The 22,355-nt window shown below is 41.2% G+C and overlaps 1 protein-coding gene across 1 annotated transcript in view; it reads right to left on the reverse strand.

Moving 5' to 3' along the window:
* The window catches only part of LOC128643975 (protein sidekick-1), a gene marked incomplete in the record, with an annotated part of 285,109 nt that overhangs the window by 192,739 nt on the left and 70,015 nt on the right, over window positions 1–22,355 (reverse strand). The window contains 1 exon segment of the mRNA XM_053696740.1: window positions 4,182–4,280. Coding sequence (XP_053552715.1) covers window positions 4,182–4,280 — 99 coding nt within the window.

Genomic DNA, 22,355 nt, shown 5'->3' on the forward strand with positions numbered 1-22,355 from the left:
GGTGCCTGCACATACAGGTGTGTGTGAGACCGTATCTGTATATATAGGTGCCTGCACATACAGGTGTGACTGTGACCATATCTGTATATATATATAGGTGCCTGCACATACAGGTGTGACTGTGACCATATCTGTATATATATAGGTGCCTGCACATACAGGTGTGTGTGAGACCGTATCTGTATATATAGGTGCCTGCACATACAGGTGTGTGTGAGACCGTATCTGTATATATATAGGTGCCTGCACATACAGGTGTGTGTGAGACCGTATCTGTATATATAGGTGCCTGCACATACAGGTGTGTGTGAGACTGTATCTGTATATATAGGTGCCTGCACATACAGGTGTGTGTGAGACCGTATCTGTATATATAGGTGCCTGCACATACAGGTGTGTGTGAGACCTTATCTGTATATATATAGGTGCCTGTACATACAGGTGTGTGTGAGACTGTATCTGTATATATAGGTGCCTGCACATACAGGTGTGACTGTGACCATATCTGTATATATAGGTGCCTGCACATACAGGTGTGTGTGTGAGACCATATCTGTATATATATATATAGGTGCCTGCACATACAGGTGTGTGTGAGACTGTATCTGTATATATAGGTGCCTGCACATACAGGTGTGTGTGAGACCGTATCTGTATATATAGGTGCCTGCACATACAGGTGTGTGTGAGACCGTATCTGTATATATAGGTGCCTGCACATACAGGTGTGTGTGAGACCGTATCTGTATATATAGGTGCCTGCACATACAGGTGTGTGTGAGACCGTATCTGTATATATAGGTGCCTGCACATACAGGTGTGTGTGAGACCGTATCTGTATATATAGGTGCCTGCACATACAGGTGTGTGTGAGACCGTATCTGTATATATATAGGTGCCTGCACATACAGGTGTGTGTGAGACCGTATCTGTATATATAGGTGCCTGCACATACAGGTGTGTGTGAGACCGTATCTGTATATATAGGTGCCTGTACATACAGGTGTGTGTGAGACCGTATCTGTATATATATAGGTGCCTGCACATACAGGTGTGACTGTGACCATATCTGTATATATATAGGTGCCTGCACATACAGGTGTGACTGTGACCATATCTGTATATATATAGGTGCCTGCACATACAGGTGTGTGTGAGACCGTATCTGTATATATATAGGTGCCTGCACATACAGGTGTGTGTGAGACCGTATCTGTATATATAGGTGCCTGTACATACAGGTGTGTGTGTGAGACCGTATCTGTATATATAGGTGCCTGCACATACAGGTGTGTGTCAGACCGTATCTGTATATATATAGGTGCCTGCACATACTGGTGTGTGTGAGACCGTATCTGTATATATAGGTGCCTGCACATACAGGTGTGTGTGAGACCGTATCTGTATATATATAGGTGCCTGTACATACAGGTGTGTGTGAGACTGTATCTGTATATATAGGTGCCTGCACATACAGGTGTGACTGTGACCATATCTGTATATATATATAGGTGCCTGCACATACAGGTGTGACTGTGACCATATCTGTATATATATATAGGTGCCTGCACATACAGGTGTGACTGTGACCATATCTGTATATATATAGGTGCCTGCACATACAGGTGTGTGTGAGACCGTATCTGTATATATATAGGTGCCTGTACATACAGGTGTGTGTGAGACCGTATCTGTATATATATATATAGGTGCCTGCACATACAGGTGTGACTGTGACCATATCTGTATATATATAGGTGCCTGCACATACAGGTGTGACTGTGACCATATCTGTATATATATAGGTGCCTGCACATACAGGTGTGTGTGAGACCGTATCTGTATATATATATAGGTGCCTGCACATACAGGTGTGTGTGAGACCGTATCTGTATATATAGGTGCCTGTACATACAGGTGTGTGTGTGAGACCGTATCTGTATATATAGGTGCCTGCACATACAGGTGTGTGTGAGACCGTATCTGTATATATAGGTGCCTGCACATACAGGTGTGACTGTGACCATATCTGTATATATATAGGTGCCTGCACATACAGGTGTGTGTGAGACCGTATCTGTATATATATAGGTGCCTGCACATACAGGTGTGTGTGAGACCGTATCTGTATATATAGGTGCCTGTACATACAGGTGTGTGTGTGAGACCGTATCTGTATATATAGGTGCCTGCACATACAGGTGTGTGTGAGACCGTATCTGTACATATAGGTGCCTGCACATACAGGTGTGTGTGAGACCGTATCTGTATATATATAGGTGCCTGCACATACAGGTGTGTGTGAGACCAAATCTGTATATATAGGTGCCTGCACATACAGGTGTGTGTGAGACCGTATCTGTATATATATAGGTGCCTGTACATACAGGTGTGTGTGAGACTGTATCTGTATATATAGGTGCCTGCACATACAGGTGTGACTGTGACCATATCTGTATATATATAGGTGCCTGCACATACAGGTGTGACTGTGACCATATCTGTATATATATAGGTGCCTGCACATACAGGTGTGACTGTGACCATATCTGTATATATAGGTGCCTGCACATACAGGTGTGTGTGAGACCGTATCTGTATATATAGGTGCCTGCACATACAGGTGTGACTGTGACTATATCTGTATATATATAGGTGCCTGCACATACAGGTGTGACTGTGACCATATCTGTATATATATAGGTGCCTGCACATACAGGTGTGACTGTGACCGTATCTGTATATATATAGGTGCCTGCACATACAGGTGTGTGTGAGACCGTATCTGTATATATAGGTGCCTGCACATACAGGTGTGACTGTGACCGTATCTGTATATATATAGGTGCCTGCACATACAGGTGTGACTGTGACCGTATCTGTATATATATAGGTGCCTGCACATACAGGTGTGTATGAGACCGTATCTGTATATATATAGGTGCCTGCACATACAGGTGTGTGTGAGACCATATCTGTATATATATAGGTGCCTGCACATACAGGTGTGTGTGAGACCATATCTGTATATATATAGGTGCCTGCACATACAGGTGTGTGTGAGACTGTATCTGTATATATAGGTGCCTGTACATACAGGTGTGACTGTGACAATATCTGTATATATATAGGTGCCTGCACATACAGGTGTGACTGTGACCATATCTGTATATATATAGGTGCCTGTACATACAGGTGTGACTGTGACCATATCTGTATATATATAGGTGCCTGCACATACAGGTGTGTGTGAGACCGTATCTGTATATATATAGGTGCCTGCACATACAGGTGTGACTGTGACCATATCTGTATATATATAGGTGCCTGCACATACAGGTGTGTGTGAGACCGTATCTGTATATATATAGGTGCCTGCACATACAGGTGTGACTGTGACCATATCTGTATATATATAGGTGCCTGTACATACAGGTGTGACTGTGACCATATCTGTATATATATAGGTGCCTGCACATACAGGTGTGTGTGAGACCGTATCTGTATATATAGGTGCCTGCACATACAGGTGTGTGTGTGAGACTGTATCTGTATATATAGGTGCCTGCACATACAGGTGTGTGTGTGAGACTGTATCTGTATATATAGGTGCCTGCACATACAGGTGTGACTGTGACCATATCTGTATATATATAGGTGCCTGTACATACAGGTGTGACTGTGACCATATCTGTATATATATAGGTGCCTGCACATACAGGTGTATCTGTGTAAATACATGCACACACAGGCTTTTGTACCTGCCCTCACATTTAGATCAGCAGCTATATCATGCCCTACGGTTTCCTCATCTTAGGACTTGAGCAAGAAGCATTTGACAAAAATGTCCTGTACCTGGCACTGACTTAATTAATGCCACCAGATGGTTAATTGTGTAGAGGGCGGCAGGTCCAGCATTAGGAAAATTATCACCTTTTACTAATCCCCTGGCAGGTTCAGCTGAGTGTGGAAGAAGCGGTACTAAAACACCAATCACAGCTCTGACTGATCACTGAACACAACCTGCCTGTAATTCACAATGAACCTTGTGAAACATCTCAAACTGGCACTTCAATTATCCGAGAGAGAAAACAGCATCACAGCCCCCATGGCCAGCTGGCTTTTAATACACATTTATCTTGTTGCTCTGCCTTGTGAGGACGAACTGGCAATGTGCTTACCGGTAATGATGCCATTTTTCTCTGTAGGTTCCTGCCAGGTGACCTTAAGAGATGTATCGAGAATCTCAGTGAACGTCAGGTGTCCGACAGCTCCTGGAACTGAAGTGAGAGACGTCAGATTAATAACATTCTGTTCATTAAAACACAAACAGACATTTCACTTACTGTGTGTAAAAGATGGCACTGTGATCAAAGGAAAGCAGGACTACAATAGCATTATTCTCAGATTAGGTGCCAACGTGCATGAGACCGAATGAGAGGGAACTCAGATACAGCAAATTGATCTGTGCAAGGGAAGCTGGGTACTGGCAGTGCAAACCGGGCACAGAAAGGGACACTGAGGTACTGACAGAACAAACTGGCACAGATAAAGATAAACTGAGGTACTGACAGAACAAACTGGCACAGATAAAGATAAACTGAGGTACTGACAGAACAAACTGGCACAGATAAACTGAGGTACTGACAGAACAAACTGGCACAGATAAAGATAAACTGAGGTACTGACAGAACAAACTGGCACAGATAAACTGAGGTACTGACAGAACAAACTGGCACAGATAAAGATAAACTGAGGTACTGACAGAACAAACTGGCACAGATAAACTGAGGTACTGACAGAACAAACTGGCACAGATAAACTGAGGTACTGACAGAACAAACTGGCACAGATAAACTGAGGTACTGACAGAACAAACTGGCACAGATAAACTGAGGTACTGACAGAACAAACTGGCACAGATAAAGATAAACTGAGGTACTGACAGAACAAACTGGCACAGATAAAGATAAACTGAGGTACTGACAGAACAAACTGGCACAGATAAACTGAGGTACTGACAGAACAAACTGGCACAGATAAACTGAGGTACTGACAGAACAAACTGGCACAGATAAAGATAAACTGAGGAACTGACAGAACAAACTGGCACAGATAAACTGAGGAACTGACAGAACAAACTGGCACAGATAAAGATAAACTGAGGTACTCACAGAACAAACTGGCACAGATAAAGATAAACTGAGGAACTGACAGAACAAACTGGCACAGATAAAGATAAACTGAGGAACTGACAGAACAAACTGGCACAGATAAAGATAAACTGAGGTACTTACAGAACAAACTGGCACAGATAAAGATAAACTGAGGAACTGACAGAACAAACTGGCACAGATAAACTGAGGTACTGACAGAACAAACTGGCACAGATAAACTGAGGTACTGACAGAACAAACTGGCAAAGATAAACTGAGGTACTGACAGAACAAACTGGCACAGATAAAGATAAACTGAGGTACTGACAGAACAAACTGGCACAGATAAACTGAGGTACTGACAGAACAAACTGGCACAGATAAACTGAGGAACTGACAGAACAAACTGGCACAGATAAAGATAAACTGAGGTACTGACAGAACAAACTGGCACAGATAAAGATAAACTGAGGTACTGACAGAACAAACTGGCACAGATAAACTGAGGTACTGACAGAACAAACTGGCACAGATAAACTGAGGTACTAACAGAACAAACTGGCACAGATAAACTGAGGTACTGACAGAACAAACTGGCACAGATAAAGATAAACTGAGATACTGACAGAACAAACTGGCACAGATAAAGATAAACTGAGGTACTGACAGAACAAACTGGCACAGATAAACTGAGGTACTGACAGAACAAACTGGCACAGATCAAGATAAACTGAGGAACTGACAGAACAAACTGGCACAGATAAACTGAGGTACTCACAGAACAAACTGGCACAGATAAAGATAAACTGAGGAACTGACAGAACAAACTGGCACAGATAAAGATAAACTGAGGAACTGACAGAACAAACTGGCACAGATAAAGATAAACTGAGGAACTGACAGAACAAACTGGCACAGATAAAGATAAACTGAGGTACTTACAGAACAAACTGGCACAGATAAAGATAAACTGAGGAACTGACAGAACAAACTGGCACAGATAAACTGAGGTACTGACAGAACAAACTGGCACAGATAAACTGAGGTACTGACAGAACAAACTGGCACAGATAAACTGAGGTACTGACAGAACAAACTGGCAAAGATAAACTGAGGTACTGACAGAACAAACTGGCACAGATAAAGATAAACTGAGGTACTGACAGAACAAACTGGCACAGATAAAGATAAACTGAGGTACTGACAGAACAAACTGGCACAGATAAACTGAGGTACTGACAGAACAAACTGGCACAGATAAACTGAGGTACTGACAGAACAAACTGGCACAGATAAAGATAAACTGAGGTACTGACAGAACAAACTGGCACAGATAAACTGAGGTACTGACAGAACAAACTGGCACAGATAAACTGAGGTACTGACAGAACAAACTGGCACAGATAAACTGAGGTACTGACAGAACAAACTGGCACAGATAAACTGAGGTACTCACAGAACAAACTGGCACAGATAAAGATAAACTGAGGTACTGACAGAACAAACTGGCACAGATAAAGATAAACTGAGGTACTGACAGAACAAACTGGCACAGATAAACTGAGGAACTGACAGAACAAACTGGCACAGATAAAGATAAACTGAGGTACTGACAGAACAAACTGGCACAGATAAAGATAAACTGAGGTACTGACAGAACAAACTGACACAGATAAACTGAGGTACTGACAGAACAAACTGGCACAGATAAAGATAAACTGAGGTACTGACAGAACAAACTGGCACAGATAAAGATAAACTGAGGTACTGACAGAACAAACTGGCACAGATAAACTGAGGTACTGACAGAACAAACTGGCACAGATAAACTGAGGTACTAACAGAACAAACTGGCACAGATAAAGATAAACTGAGGTACTGACAGAACAAACTGGCACAGATAAACTGAGGTACTGACAGAACAAACTGGTACAGATAAAGATAAACTGAGGTACTGACAGAACAAACTGGCACAGATAAAGATAAACTGAGGTACTGACAGAACAAACTGGCACAGATAAACTGAGGTACTGACAGAACAAACTGGCACAGATAAACTGAGGTACTGACAGAACAAACTGGCACAGATAAAGATAAACTGAGGAACTGACAGAACAAACTGGCACAGATAAACTGAGGAACTGACAGAACAAACTGGCACAGATAAAGATAAACTGAGGTACTCACAGAACAAACTGGCACAGATAAAGATAAACTGAGGAACTGACAGAACAAACTGGCACAGATAAAGATAAACTGAGGTACTTACAGAACAAACTGGCACAGATAAAGATAAACTGAGGAACTGACAGAACAAACTGGCACAGATAAACTGAGGTACTGACAGAACAAACTGGCACAGATAAACTGAGGTACTGACAGAACAAACTGGCAAAGATAAACTGAGGTACTGACAGAACAAACTGGCACAGATAAAGATAAACTGAGGTACTGACAGAACAAACTGGCACAGATAAACTGAGGTACTGACAGAACAAACTGGCACAGATAAACTGAGGAACTGACAGAACAAACTGGCACAGATAAAGATAAACTGAGGTACTGACAGAACAAACTGGCACAGATAAAGATAAACTGAGGTACTGACAGAACAAACTGGCACAGATAAACTGAGGTACTGACAGAACAAACTGGCACAGATAAACTGAGGTACTAACAGAACAAACTGGCACAGATAAACTGAGGTACTGACAGAACAAACTGGCACAGATAAAGATAAACTGAGATACTGACAGAACAAACTGGCACAGATAAAGATAAACTGAGGTACTGACAGAACAAACTGGCACAGATAAACTGAGGTACTGACAGAACAAACTGGCACAGATCAAGATAAACTGAGGAACTGACAGAACAAACTGGCACAGATAAACTGAGGTACTCACAGAACAAACTGGCACAGATAAAGATAAACTGAGGAACTGACAGAACAAACTGGCACAGATAAAGATAAACTGAGGAACTGACAGAACAAACTGGCACAGATAAAGATAAACTGAGGAACTGACAGAACAAACTGGCACAGATAAAGATAAACTGAGGTACTTACAGAACAAACTGGCACAGATAAAGATAAACTGAGGAACTGACAGAACAAACTGGCACAGATAAACTGAGGTACTGACAGAACAAACTGGCACAGATAAACTGAGGTACTGACAGAACAAACTGGCACAGATAAACTGAGGTACTGACAGAACAAACTGGCAAAGATAAACTGAGGTACTGACAGAACAAACTGGCACAGATAAAGATAAACTGAGGTACTGACAGAACAAACTGGCACAGATAAAGATAAACTGAGGTACTGACAGAACAAACTGGCACAGATAAACTGAGGTACTGACAGAACAAACTGGCACAGATAAACTGAGGTACTGACAGAACAAACTGGCACAGATAAAGATAAACTGAGGTACTGACAGAACAAACTGGCACAGATAAACTGAGGTACTGACAGAACAAACTGGCACAGATAAACTGAGGTACTGACAGAACAAACTGGCACAGATAAACTGAGGTACTGACAGAACAAACTGGCACAGATAAACTGAGGTACTCACAGAACAAACTGGCACAGATAAAGATAAACTGAGGTACTGACAGAACAAACTGGCACAGATAAAGATAAACTGAGGTACTGACAGAACAAACTGGCACAGATAAACTGAGGAACTGACAGAACAAACTGGCACAGATAAAGATAAACTGAGGTACTGACAGAACAAACTGGCACAGATAAAGATAAACTGAGGTACTGACAGAACAAACTGACACAGATAAACTGAGGTACTGACAGAACAAACTGGCACAGATAAAGATAAACTGAGGTACTGACAGAACAAACTGGCACAGATAAAGATAAACTGAGGTACTGACAGAACAAACTGGCACAGATAAACTGAGGTACTGACAGAACAAACTGGCACAGATAAACTGAGGTACTAACAGAACAAACTGGCACAGATAAAGATAAACTGAGGTACTGACAGAACAAACTGGCACAGATAAACTGAGGTACTGACAGAACAAACTGGTACAGATAAAGATAAACTGAGGTACTGACAGAACAAACTGGCACAGATAAACTGAGGTACTAACAGAACAAACTGGCACAGATAAAGATAAACTGAGGTACTGACAGAACAAACTGGCACAGATAAACTGAGGTACTGACAGAACAAACTGGTACAGATAAAGATAAACTGAGGTACTGAAAGAACAAACTGGCACAGATAAAGATAAACTGAGGTACTGACAGAACAAACTGGCACAGATAAAGATAAACTGAGGTACTGACAGAACAAACTGACACAGATAAACTGAGGTACTGACAGAACAAACTGGTACAGATAAAGATAAACTGAGGTACTGACAGAACAAACTGGCAAAGATACTACGACACTACGCTAATCTGTTTTCTTTTAAACTCTCTTTAAAGACATTGGGCTCGATTTATCAAATGTTGAGTGGACATGATTCCACTGGACATTGGCACTCTAAATAAATATATATATATATAATGGTTTAGTAGGCCAAGCGCTAATGGGTACACCTTAAGCTCTCTTCCAAAGGTTCCCTAGTGGACTTGGTGAGTAACAGATATGTGAAAGAGGGAAGAGAGCGTCAACATGAGAAGGCTGAAGTGGATGTGGTAAAATACTAACATTTATTCATAACATCAATTTTAAAATCAGTCGCAGTGTCTAACAAATGTTAAAAGACATCATGGATCCATGATACAGATATAAACAATAAAATACAATATAGTATTCACAATGAGGTAGTCAAAGGATAAAACACTCCGTGGCAATGTACAGATGTGTTACAAATGGATGCTGACATACAATATATATATTGCTTATCTTTAGTTCCCAAATTGTTTGGAGGGTACCCCAATGGATATAAAAAGAGTGTGTGCTTTAGGTGGAAATGAAACTAAACTTCTGGTGTATCATAATAGTGAAGTTCCAAAGGAGTATTCCTGAAACCTGTGGGAAACAAAAAAATATGATGGTGCGATAAAGTTTTGAACACCTTACTATGGTATTGGAAATAGGCTTACCAGTGGTATGTCAACGCGTTTCGGCCTCTCACAGGCCTTTCTCAAGACTATACTACTGAGTGTTCACTTGTGGCTTATATAGGGTAAGAGCTAGGTTCAATTAAGACTGTGTTTGTGCGCCAAAATTATTTAGGACCACCCACTTCTGGTTTGTGCTGATGCCTACTGGGTATTTGTTAAAAGCAGTTATTTAACTAAAGTTGTAAGTGTAAAATGTTAGAGATCCTAAGCGCTATTAGTGGTCCCATGTTTGATCTGATTATAAAGGGAATAAATGTATAACATCAGTAAGATGGTCGATCTTATGTTTGTTCATGTTTACTATGTCCGTATTAGTGCGACGTCACTTCCGGTTTCGATAATACCAGATGTTTACTATGAGGCGGACTTGTGTTATGTTTAGGATCGTTTTACTTCAAACAGGTTGTCTTTGAGGAGCCTATTTGGAATAGAACTGGGTGTTAAAAACAGACATATGGTGTATATGTTTTACCATTAATGAACATGTAAAATCGAACTTTTGTGTTTAGGACAGTAACATGGATGTAACAGTGATATCATTTTGGGTATCGGTGTTTGCCAGATGTTTACAAGAACGTCATATACAAATTATAGAGGGCTATAGGTATAGACTAGTAAAGGCTAATTGGAGTTTCTATGTTTGGAGTGTGAGTGCCCACTTTGTCTACATAGTTGTTTAAACAGGTGAAAATTGATAACTAGTTAGTTATCATTTATATGGATTTTGTATAAGCATGAGGTTTATGAATATAGCAATAGCGGATTATGAGGGATAGTCATTAATAGTGTGAACTATGAAAATACATGAAAATGCATAAGATTGTTCTAAAATATTGAGTAGTTTTAACACATAAAATGGTCTGACGGTATAGTGGATGTTGACATATATTAGGACTAAATGAACTAGAGTGTATAGGACATTTATACAGTGATAAATTTGTACAATGATGTGAATTGCAACCTTTTACTCCATACAGACATTTGGCCAAATATAATAGAAGGGTTCAACAAATGCCAGGTGTCTTATATAACTATCCGTATCAACCTACGTGGTCTAAATGTACCGATTAAATAGTCATAAGTGCTAGGCTACAGTTTATTTGGTGGAATGTGATATTAGTAGAGGCCATAGGTGGGAAGCATCATGTGGGATTGTCTGAATATTAAACATGGTCGACAATGTAAATATGATTCAGATAAAGTCATGAGTTTACTATTCTGAGATACACAAATCTATTGTTTTAAAATCTTAATACTTGTTGTCATAGTTACAGAGTTATCCTTATACTACAAGAGTAGGTGGGGGCTTCTGATGGCTCTGTATTTTACATTACCTATCTTGTGTCCTATTATTAAATATGGACTGATTGTATTCCAACGGATATGGGTATCTTAGTGTAAGAGAGGGAGGGTTAAATTACTCGTGTGTGAGATAGTATTCTATGGATAAGAATGGAAAAAAATTATAAAAATAAATAAAAGTCGAGGAATGAAAATGGATAAAAATCAATAACAATTGCTAAAATTAGAGAAAATTACATACTGAGAATAGTCAAAAAAGGTAGTCAAGCAAATAAGTGTCTTCACAGTGGGTGGTATATATCAGTATCTGCATGGTGGACAGTCCGAAAGGTGTATATCTCTGTACACTTCTCCGTCTAATCACCTCGGCTCAGAATGAAGACTAGTATGAAAATACATGTGATCAGTGTGTGATCCTAATGTCAATTTATGACGGGTGGGTTTAGTGCTTTTTCAAATACAGGAGGTGTGAGAATTCTTCTTAGTTATTTAATCCTTTCGGGTACAGGCAGTGAAGTGTGAAGATCCATTTTGATTTGTTAAAGAGTAATCTGTTTTCATAATTACCTCCTCTCCAATTCTTGTTAACCTTTTGTATTCCAAAGAATTTAAAATCTTTAATATTGCCATCATGTTTTGTAGAGAAGTGTCTATACAATGGGGTATCAATGTTTTTCTTCTCGATACATAGTATGTGCTCCCTGATTCTATCTCTGAGGATTCTTGATGTCTGTCCCACATATTGAAAGCCACATGTGCATTGAATCAGGTATACTACCCTTTGTCATGGCACCTTATGAGTTCCCAAATTTTATGCTGGTCTCTCTTATGGTGTGAGGAAAATTGGTTGGTTTTTAACCTACTTTTACAAGACTTGCAGCTTGGGCAGGGGAAAAAAACTTTTATTGATTTACCTTGGCAATTGGTTAGATTTTGTATCCTATGTCTCGGAATGCTTGGAGACAACATATTTTTCAAGTTGTTGGTTTACCTGTATATGAACCTTGGGTGAGGTGTTAATCCCCCCCCCAATTATATCATCTTCTTTAAGGAGTGGCCAATGTTTCTTAAATATATTCTCTATAATCTCTTTGTTTGCACAGTATTCTATTATCATTGGTACATCAATGGTGTCTTCCTCCAACCTCCTTATCGGCTTGTCTTTATATTTGATAAGCTCACTGTGGTCAACTTTCCTTATTTCCTCAATCTTTTCTTCCAGGATTTTTTACGCATATCCTCTCTCTAAGAAACGTTGTTTCAAGATAGTAGCGCTAGCTGGGTATGAGTCCCAAAATATTTGTTCCCACTTGCCCATGTAGAGGTTGGTGTAGCTGGGCGCAAACCTGGTCCCCATTGCTGTCCCATATAGTTGTTGATAAAACTTATTGTCATTACAGAAGTAGTTGTGGGTTAAAATGTAGTTTATACTTTCTAGTTAAAAAGTGCGTTGTTCTTCAGGTACCTGTGGATCTTTTTTAAGGAAGAAGTTAACAGCCTCAATGCCTCCTTCATGTGGGATGCTAGTGTAAAGCGATGTGACGTCGCATGTCACTATTATGTACTTGTCATCCCAGATTCTTTTATCCAGAGTTGTTAAAACTTGAGTGGAGTCTCTCAGATAGGATGGAAGGTTGGTTACATACTTCTGGAGATTCTTGTCCACGTATTCGGAGAGATTGCTGGATATAGATCCTATTCCCGATATAATGGGCCTACCAGGTGGATTATTTAGGGATTTATGGATTTTTGGAAGTTGGTAAAAGACTGTGGTTATCAGATGTGTGACCTTGAATTAGTTGAACTCTTTGTCGTTGAGTATCCCCTGTGTTTTGGCCTTCATTATCAAATCTTCCAGTTCCTTTTTGTATCTAACTACCGGGTCTTATCGTCACTCAGGCTTCTTCTACATTCTCTGTTATAGTCCTTTCTATTCATAATGACTATGCCACTGCCTTTGTCCGCTGGCTTAATCGTCAGATTGTGTTTTTTTTAAGTTTTCTTATGGTGTCTATTTGAGACCTTGATAGGTTGTATTTTATGCGTTTAAGCTTTCCAGAACTCAGATTTCTAATGTCATGGCATACGTTAGATTCAAACGTTCCAATCCTTCTTTCATAAGCATTTCTCAATGGGGATGATCTTGGCTGACCATAATAGCTTTGGGGATGATGAGAATTCTTTTGATACGATCTATTATTATAATAGTTCTGTCAGCCGCTCTGGAATCAATCCGGGATGTAACCCAACTGCTTGCGTGAATTGAAAAGCACACGCTAGCACACTGAGAAATATCCAGGACGTGACCCACTCAGGAAGCAGATTAGAAGATAACAAAAATGAATATTGTTCCAGAATGCAGGAAAGCCACAAAGGATAAAACGTCCCTTTAAGTAGTAAAAAGAACAAAAAGGAAATGCTCTTACTTGAAGCTTCTGAAACAGGTCCTCTTTAACAGGCTTGTAAAACAAAGGAAAAGTTCTCTTTTGCAGCTTGTAAAAGTAAAAGTTCCTTTTAAGCAGGTGTATAACAAACAGAAAGGTAAAGTTCTCTTTTGCAGCTTGTAAAAGTAAATGTCCCTTTTAAGCAGGTGTATAACAAACAGAAAGGCAAAGTTCTCTTTTGCAGCTTGTAAAAGTAAAATGTCCCTTTAAGCAGGTTTATAACAAACAGAAAGGCAAAGTTCTCTTGTGCAGCTTGTAAAAGTAAAATGTCCCTTTAAGCAGGTTTATAACAAACAGAAAGGCAAAGTTCTCTTTTGCAGCTTGTAAAAGTAGAATGTCCCTTTAAGCAGGTTTTGTTTATCAAAGATAAGGTTTAAAGGTAAAGGCAAAAGCAAGGTCAGGCAGGCAGAAGTCGGCATCCAAATATCAGCAAAAGGTATAGGCAAAAGGCAAGGTCAGGCAAGCAGAAGTCGGCATCCAAGTATCAGCAAAAGGGTAAAAGCTACAGGCAAGGTCAGGCAGGCAGAAGTCTATGTCCAAATATCAGCAAGTAGGGATTAGGCAAGAGGCTTGGTCAGGCAGGCAGAAAATCGGTACACAAAAGATCAGAAAGATACGGTACTCACAATCCAAAGGTAGCAAACAAACGGGCCCAGATTCAGATCTCCCGCCGTTGTTTAAAGGGCAGGAGCGTAACCGTCATCAGAGGGGTGTGTTGAGAAAGCGTCATGTTGCTAAGCAACATGACGTCAGACACACAGAGCAGTTCCGGGAGCCGCTGCGACACGGCGATGAACGGATGCAAACATGACAGCACCCCCCTCCTCAAGGACCCCTCCGGGGGACAGGACCAGGTCTATCAGGATGAGTCTTGTGGAAGGTCTTGACCAAAACAGGAGCATTTACTTGATGAGCAGGTTCCCAAGAACGTTCCGTGACTGGATAACCCTTCCAATGAATGAGATAATACAATTTCTTGCCCCGCAACTTGGAATCTAGAATATGGCTGATTTCAAACTCAGGATGTCCATGCACCAATAACGGTGGAGGTTTAGAAAAAGGCTTAGAATACCTGTTAACCATCACAGGTTTTAAAAGAGAAACATGGAATACCGGATGGACTTTGAGAGACTTGGGTAAAGCTACCCGATAAGCAGTGGAACACACCTGACCCAGTATTCGGAAAGGACCCACATATCGTGGTCCCAATTTGTTAGAAGGTTGTTTCAGGCGAAGAAATCGAGAGGAAATCCAAACTTTATCACCAGGGCGATATTTGGGAGCCTTCTTCCGTCGAAGATCTGAAAAGAACTTGTAACGTCTAGAAGTTACAGAAAGAATACGATGTATCTTCTGCCAATGTCGAGTTAATCTTCGGGCTGTAAGATCAGAAGCAGGATTCACTGTGGAGGAAGTATGCAAAGGGAATGTCCTAGGCTGATATCCGTAAGCTGCATAAAAAGGAGAAGTCTGAAGGGAGGAATTGTACCGGGCATTATGAGCCAGTTCAGCCAAAGGAAGGTAAGAAGTCCAGTTAGAGTGATAATGATCCACATAATGTCTAAGATATGTTTCAAGACACTGGTTTACTCTTTCAGTCTGACCATTCGATTGTGGGTGGTGAGAAGTAGAGAGAGATATAGTAGTACCAAAATGTTTACAAAGTGACCTCCAAAATCGAGAAACGAATTGTACCCCTCTATCTGACACAATATCTAGAGGAAATCCATGGATTCTTACAATATGTAGAATAAAAAGTTCAGAGAGTCTTTTGGCAGATGGTAATCCTGGCAAGGGTACAAAATGAGCCGTCTTAGTGAACCTGTCGACCACCACCCAGATAGTATTGTTCCCAGTGGACAAGGGAAGATCAGTAATAAAGTCCATGGATACATGAGTCCAAGGCTGGTGAGGTATAGGCAATGGTTGGAGTAATCCTGAAGGAAGTTGGCGTGGAGTTTTGTTCATGGCACATTGTGTGCATACTGAGACGTAATCCTTCACATCTTGAGAGAGTGTAGGCCACCAGACATGTTGTTTGAGGTTTCGAGTGGTAATACTGATGCCAGGATGTCCAGAAAGGGGACTATCATGAGCCCAAAATAAAATCTTGGAACGAAGGCGTTCAGGAACAAAGAGTAAACCATCGGGAGGTTTACAGGACAAAGGAAGATGCTTTTGAGCGGACTGTAATTCTTGTAACCAAGAAGTTGTTAACTGGGCAATGACTTCATGAGGTTGGAGAATGGTACCAGACTCAGGAACTGGGGTATCTTGAAATTGTCTGGAAAGTGCGTCTGCTTTAATATTTTTTGAACCAGGTATGTAAGACAAATTATAGTGAAACCGAGAGAAGAATAATGACCAGCGTGCTTGCCTGGAATTTAATCGTTTGGCTGTTTGGAGATACAGAAGGTTCTTATGATCAGTAAGTATAGTAAATGGCAAAGAAGTACCTTCCAGCCAATGTCTCCATTCATCCAATGCCATTTTGATGGCAAGCAGCTCTTTATTCCCTACGTCATAGTTAAATTCGGAAGGAGTGAATTTTTTAGAGAAAAAAGCAACAGGATGAATCCTTCCAGTCTCTGGTATTCGTTGAGACAGAACAGCTCCAGCAGCAACAGAGGAAGCATCTACCTCCAGAATAAATTGAAACTCAGGATTTGGATGACGAAGGATAGGAGCTGAGGAAAAAGCTTCTTTGAGAGATTCAAAAGCTTCTATAGCCTCAGACGGCCATACTTTACAGTTTTGTCCTTTTCTAGTGAGAGAAGTAAGAGGAGAAGTAATAGTAGCAAAATTCTTGATGAACTTTCTGTAATAATTGGCGAAGCCTAGGAAACGTTGTAAAGCCTTCAAAGAATCAGGTCTAGGCCAATCCAATATGGCAGAAAGTTTAGTAGGGTCCATTTCGAATCCAGATGCCGATATTACATAACCCAGAAAGGGTATGGATTTTTGATGGAAGGAACATTTCTCCAGTTTAGCAAACAGATGGAATTCTCTTAGACGTTGAAGTACTTTCTTGACATGGTGCACATGATCTTGGAGGTTCTGAGAAAAAATTAAGATGTCGTCCAGGTATATGATAACAAATATATTCAAAAAATCACGAAAGATCTCGTTTACAAAATGCTGGAAAACCGCCGGAGCATTGCATAGCCCGAAGGGCATGACCAAATATTCATAATGCCCAAATCGAGTGTTAAAGGCAGTCTTCCACTCATCTCCTTCGCGTATACGGATCAAGTTGTATGCACCACGTAGGTCGAGTTTGGTGAAAATGGTGGCTCCCTGAAGATAAGTAAAAAGTTCAGGAATAAGGGGCAGAGGATAACTGTTCTTGATGGTAATCTGATTCAATCCACGATAATCAATACAGGGTCTTAATCCGCCATCCTTTTTTCCCACAAAAAAGAAACCAGCCCCTACGGGGGAAGAAGAGGGTCGAATAAATCCTCTAGCCAGATTGTCTTTTATATATTCTTCCAGAGCCATGTTTTCTGGTTTAGAAAGTGGATATGTCTTGCCACGAGGATAGGCAGCCCCAGGAAGGAGATCAATGGGACAATCAAAAGGGCGATGAGGAGGAAGACGTTCAGCTTCTTTTTTGGAGAAAACATCCACAAAGTCATGGTAATGCATAGGTAAGGATTCCGGAGTTTCAACTGTGAGAGCAATAGTGAGTGGTAACTTAGTAATCTTTTGAAGACATTTAGTCTGGCATGTAGATCCCCAGGAAGTGAGTTCACCGAAAGTCCAAGAAAAAATGGGATTGTGAATCTGGAGCCAGGGTAATCCCAAGATAATGGGAAATTGTGGAGTGGGAATGACATCGAAACAAATTGTCTCGGAATGAAGTATTCCTACGGTGAAGAGTAAGGGTTGAGTAGAAAACTGAATGTATCCAGAACCCAAAGGATCTCCACTGACCGTAGAAACTGAAATGGAATACTCCTTCTTTAGTAAGGGTATAGAATGAGTAGAAACAAATGTAGAGTCAATGAACACACCTCCAGCACCAGAATCAATTAGAGCTTGGGTATAGATCTTCTTATGTCCAATTAGAAGAGTTACTGGAACAAAGAGTTTCTTGTATAGGGAATGACCACTATTTTGGCTTAACTCAGTTCCCTGGACTAGAGTTAAGCCCTGGCTTTTACTGGCCTAGTAGGACAATCCCTTAATAAATGCCCTTTAAGGCCACAGTACAGACATAAGCCAAGAGTCCGTCTTCTCAAGCGTTCAGTCTCAGTTAATTTTATACTTCCTACTTCCATGGGTTCAGCCTGATCAGTAGTAGGAGAGGCTGGAGTGACTGGATTAGAAAAACGAGGAGCCAAACGAAAAGGAGTTCGAGTTGAAGTCCTCTGTGTTCTATCCTTTTCTTGTTGGCGTTCACGAAACCTGGCGTCGAGACAGATACAGAGATTTATTAAGGCTTCTAAGGACTCTGGAAGTTCACGATACACCAATTCATCCTTGAGACGCTCAGAAAGTCCTTTACGGAAAGCGGCTCTGAGTGCTCCCTGATTCCAAGTGGTTTCAGAGGCAAGGGTGCGGAACTCAATAGCATATTGAGAGACTGGTTGATTTCCTTGACGTAAATCCAGGAGAGTAGCTTCAGCAGCGGATGACCTTCCAGGTTTATCGAATACGTTTGAGAATGTAGATAAAAATGTATCAACATCCAACAGTATAGGATCATTCTTTTCTAGCAAAGGTGATACCCAAGCCAAGGCTTTTCCTTTCATTAAGGAAATAAGAAATGTGATTCTAGAAGAGGCAGTAGCAAAGAGAGTAGGGCTATTTCGGAAATGAAGACGGCATTGATTCAGAAAGCCTCTACATTCTTCAGGATTCCCATCATATTTATCCGGAAGAGGTATCCTGGGACTTAGTTGTACCTGAGACTGATTGTTAGGAATCGGAGGAGGTAATGCCTCAATCGGATTTGGATTGGGAGGTGCGGTAGCAACCAAATTTTGTAATAGAGCAGTAATTTGATCAAGTTTAGTGTCCAGAGACTGCAAGTGAGTGGCATGAGAACCCAAGAGCTGTCCCTGGTGAGCCACGGCCATAGATAATTCAGTGGGGTCCATTTTAGTGGCCCGTTTGTAATGTCAGCCGCTCTGGAATCAATCCGGGATGTAACCCAACTGCTAGCGTGAATTGAAAAGCACACGCTAGCACACTGAGAAATATCCAGGACGTGACCCACTCAGGAAGCAGATTAGAAGATAACAAAAATGAATATTGTTCCAGAATGCAGGAAAGCCACAAAGGATAAAACGTCCCTTTAAGTAGTAAAAAGAACAAAAAGGAAATGCTCTTACTTGAAGCTTCTGAAACAGGTCCTCTTTAACAGGCTTGTAAAACAAAGGAAAAGTTCTCTTTTGCAGCTTGTAAAAGTAAAAGTTCCTTTTAAGCAGGTGTATAACAAACAGAAAGGTAAAGTTCTCTTTTGCAGCTTGTAAAAGTAAATGTCCCTTTTAAGCAGGTGTATAACAAACAGAAAGGCAAAGTTCTCTTTTGCAGCTTGTAAAAGTAAAATGTCCCTTTAAGCAGGTTTATAACAAACAGAAAGGCAAAGTTCTCTTGTGCAGCTTGTAAAAGTAAAATGTCCCTTTAAGCAGGTTTATAACAAACAGAAAGGCAAAGTTCTCTTTTGCAGCTTGTAAAAGTAGAATGTCCCTTTAAGCAGGTTTTGTTTATCAAAGATAAGGTTTAAAGGTAAAGGCAAAAGCAAGGTCAGGCAGGCAGAAGTCGGCATCCAAATATCAGCAAAAGGTATAGGCAAAAGGCAAGGTCAGGCAAGCAGAAGTCGGCATCCAAGTATCAGCAAAAGGGTAAAAGCTACAGGCAAGGTCAGGCAGGCAGAAGTCTATGTCCAAATATCAGCAAGTAGGGATTAGGCAAGAGGCTTGGTCAGGCAGGCAGAAAATCGGTACACAAAAGATCAGAAAGATACGGTACTCACAATCCAAAGGTAGCAAACAAACGGGCCCAGATTCAGATCTCCCGCCGTTGTTTAAAGGGCAGGAGCGTAACCGTCATCAGAGGGGTGTGTTGAGAAAGCGTCATGTTGCTAAGCAACATGACGTCAGACACACAGAGCAGTTCCGGGAGCCGCGGCGACACGGCGATGAACGGATGCAAACATGACAAGTTCTTGTGTGGTCTATCATCATAATTAGGGTGGTGTGGCCCAGCTCCATAGTAGGAGTGATTGTTATAATCGTTCTCATTGACTGGTCTTTGTTCATATTGTCTGTGTGCATTCCCTCTGTAGCCTTGTGGTGCTCCCTCATATGTGTCAACGCAATAATGGAAGACATAATACTACCCAGAACCAAGCTCCCAAAGAGTCAAGTAGCAACCAGATGACCACCTTGAAAAAAACAAAAGGGATATTCAATCTTAGCTCTACCATATTGTCTGAGAAGGAAGAATCTGTACTAGCGTACGGTCTGAACTTTGCTCCTACAAAAGGCATGGATAAATTCCAGAGCTTTATTAGCATAAAATAATTTGTTAGAAGATTGACATTAAAAAGACACTTTTCGAGATCACCTATAGAATTAAACCTAATGCAGCCAAGACAACCAGTGGAGAACAGATTCTCACACACAGACCTAAAACCCAGATCAACCTTTTACCCAGTCAGCAGTAAAGGCAGTGCCATCGAAACGTTTGAATCTAATGTATGCCATGACATTAGAAATCTGCACTCTGGAAAGCTTAAACGCATAAAATACAACCTATCAATGTCTCAAATAGATCTGTAGTAAAGATAGAACAGATAGAGGCGCCAATGGTGCAGATCAATAAGGAATCTCAAGGGTTACCACTAAGAGATATACACAGGGTACTCACTTTTGGAGAAGGCAATCAGTTATGCCTATAGAAGCAGGCTGGATTTTTACAGCAGTCCAGCTAGCTGACCGAGGTCCCAACAGGCAACTCCAGGGTACAGGGAATCCACAGGTCCAGGTTTTAGACCAAAGAAGGTGTACAGGCAGGATGGTAGGAATAGGGGATCTCGCCCCATTAGTAGCGTAGCACCAAGATATGATAGACACCAGCAGCAGCTGCACAGGATCAGGAAGTAAATGGAAAATGTTCCCCCCTGGGATATAGCTCGCCAACAGGTAGCAAGAATGGGCCTTCCCCCACAGAATTATTTTGGATACCTCTGTCATCGCTAAGGAACTACTCGTTCCTCCCTGATGATTGATATAAGCCACTGATGTCCTTTTGATCGACTGGAACCTGAGAAACTAGACTGAGGCTAACTGAGGTCAGGCCAGAAGAACATGGTAGATCGTTCTCAGCTCCATAATGTTTATGGGAGATAAGACTCTGGCTGAGTCCAAACCCCCTGAGCCCTTAGGGAGCCCCAGACTGCTCTCCACCCTAGAAGGCTGGCGTCTGTTGACACAAACACCCAAGATGGTCTGCGAAAGCAGGTTCCCTGGGAGAGATAATCCAGAGACTACCACCATTGAAGAGAATCCCTTGTCTCCTGCTCCAGTAGTATTCGAGGAGACACAACTGTATAATCTCCGATCCATTGCCTGAGCATGCTTAGCTGCAGAGGTCTGAAATGGAACCGAGCAAACGGAAAGATGTCTATTGCTGCCACCATCAGCCCGATTATCTCCATGCACTGAGACACTGAAGTGGACTAAATGAATAAACAAATATCGATAATCTCTGATTTCCTGACCTTCCGTCAGAAAAATCTTAACTGATATGGAATCTATAATGGTTCGAAAGAAAGTTACCCTTGTGCATTGGACAAGGAAAACACCAAATCCGTGTGAAATCTTGCTAGCTGTAAAGATGGTGCCTGGACTAGAATGTCGTCCAGATAGGACGCTAGTGCAATGCCCCGTAACCGAAGCACCGCCAACATCGCTCCCAGAGCCTTCGTGAAAAGTCTGAGAGCTGAGGCAAGACCGAAAATAAGGGCCAACTTATGAATGGCGCATGAAGGTACGTGTCCTTAAAATCCACAGTTGTCATAAATTGACCCTCTTGGATCAAGGGAAGAATGGAACGAATAGATGCCATCTTGAAGGACGGTACACTAAGAAAATCTGTTTAGACTCTTAAGATCTAAAAAGTGATCTGAAAATTCCCTCTTTTTTTGGGAAACACAAACCGATTGGTATAAAAAATCCCAGACCCAGTACCTGTACTGGAACTGGACCAATCATTCCCAGTACTGAGATGTCTCTTACGCAGTGTAAGAACGCCTTTCCTTTTGAGATCTGCAGAGAATCTTGAAAGCAGAGACCTGTCCAATTTGAAACCCTGGAACACTATTTTCTATTGCCC

This window comes from Bombina bombina, unplaced genomic scaffold (genome assembly GCF_027579735.1).
Source record: "Bombina bombina isolate aBomBom1 unplaced genomic scaffold, aBomBom1.pri scaffold_523, whole genome shotgun sequence".
Lineage (NCBI taxonomy): Eukaryota > Metazoa > Chordata > Amphibia > Anura > Bombinatoridae > Bombina > Bombina bombina.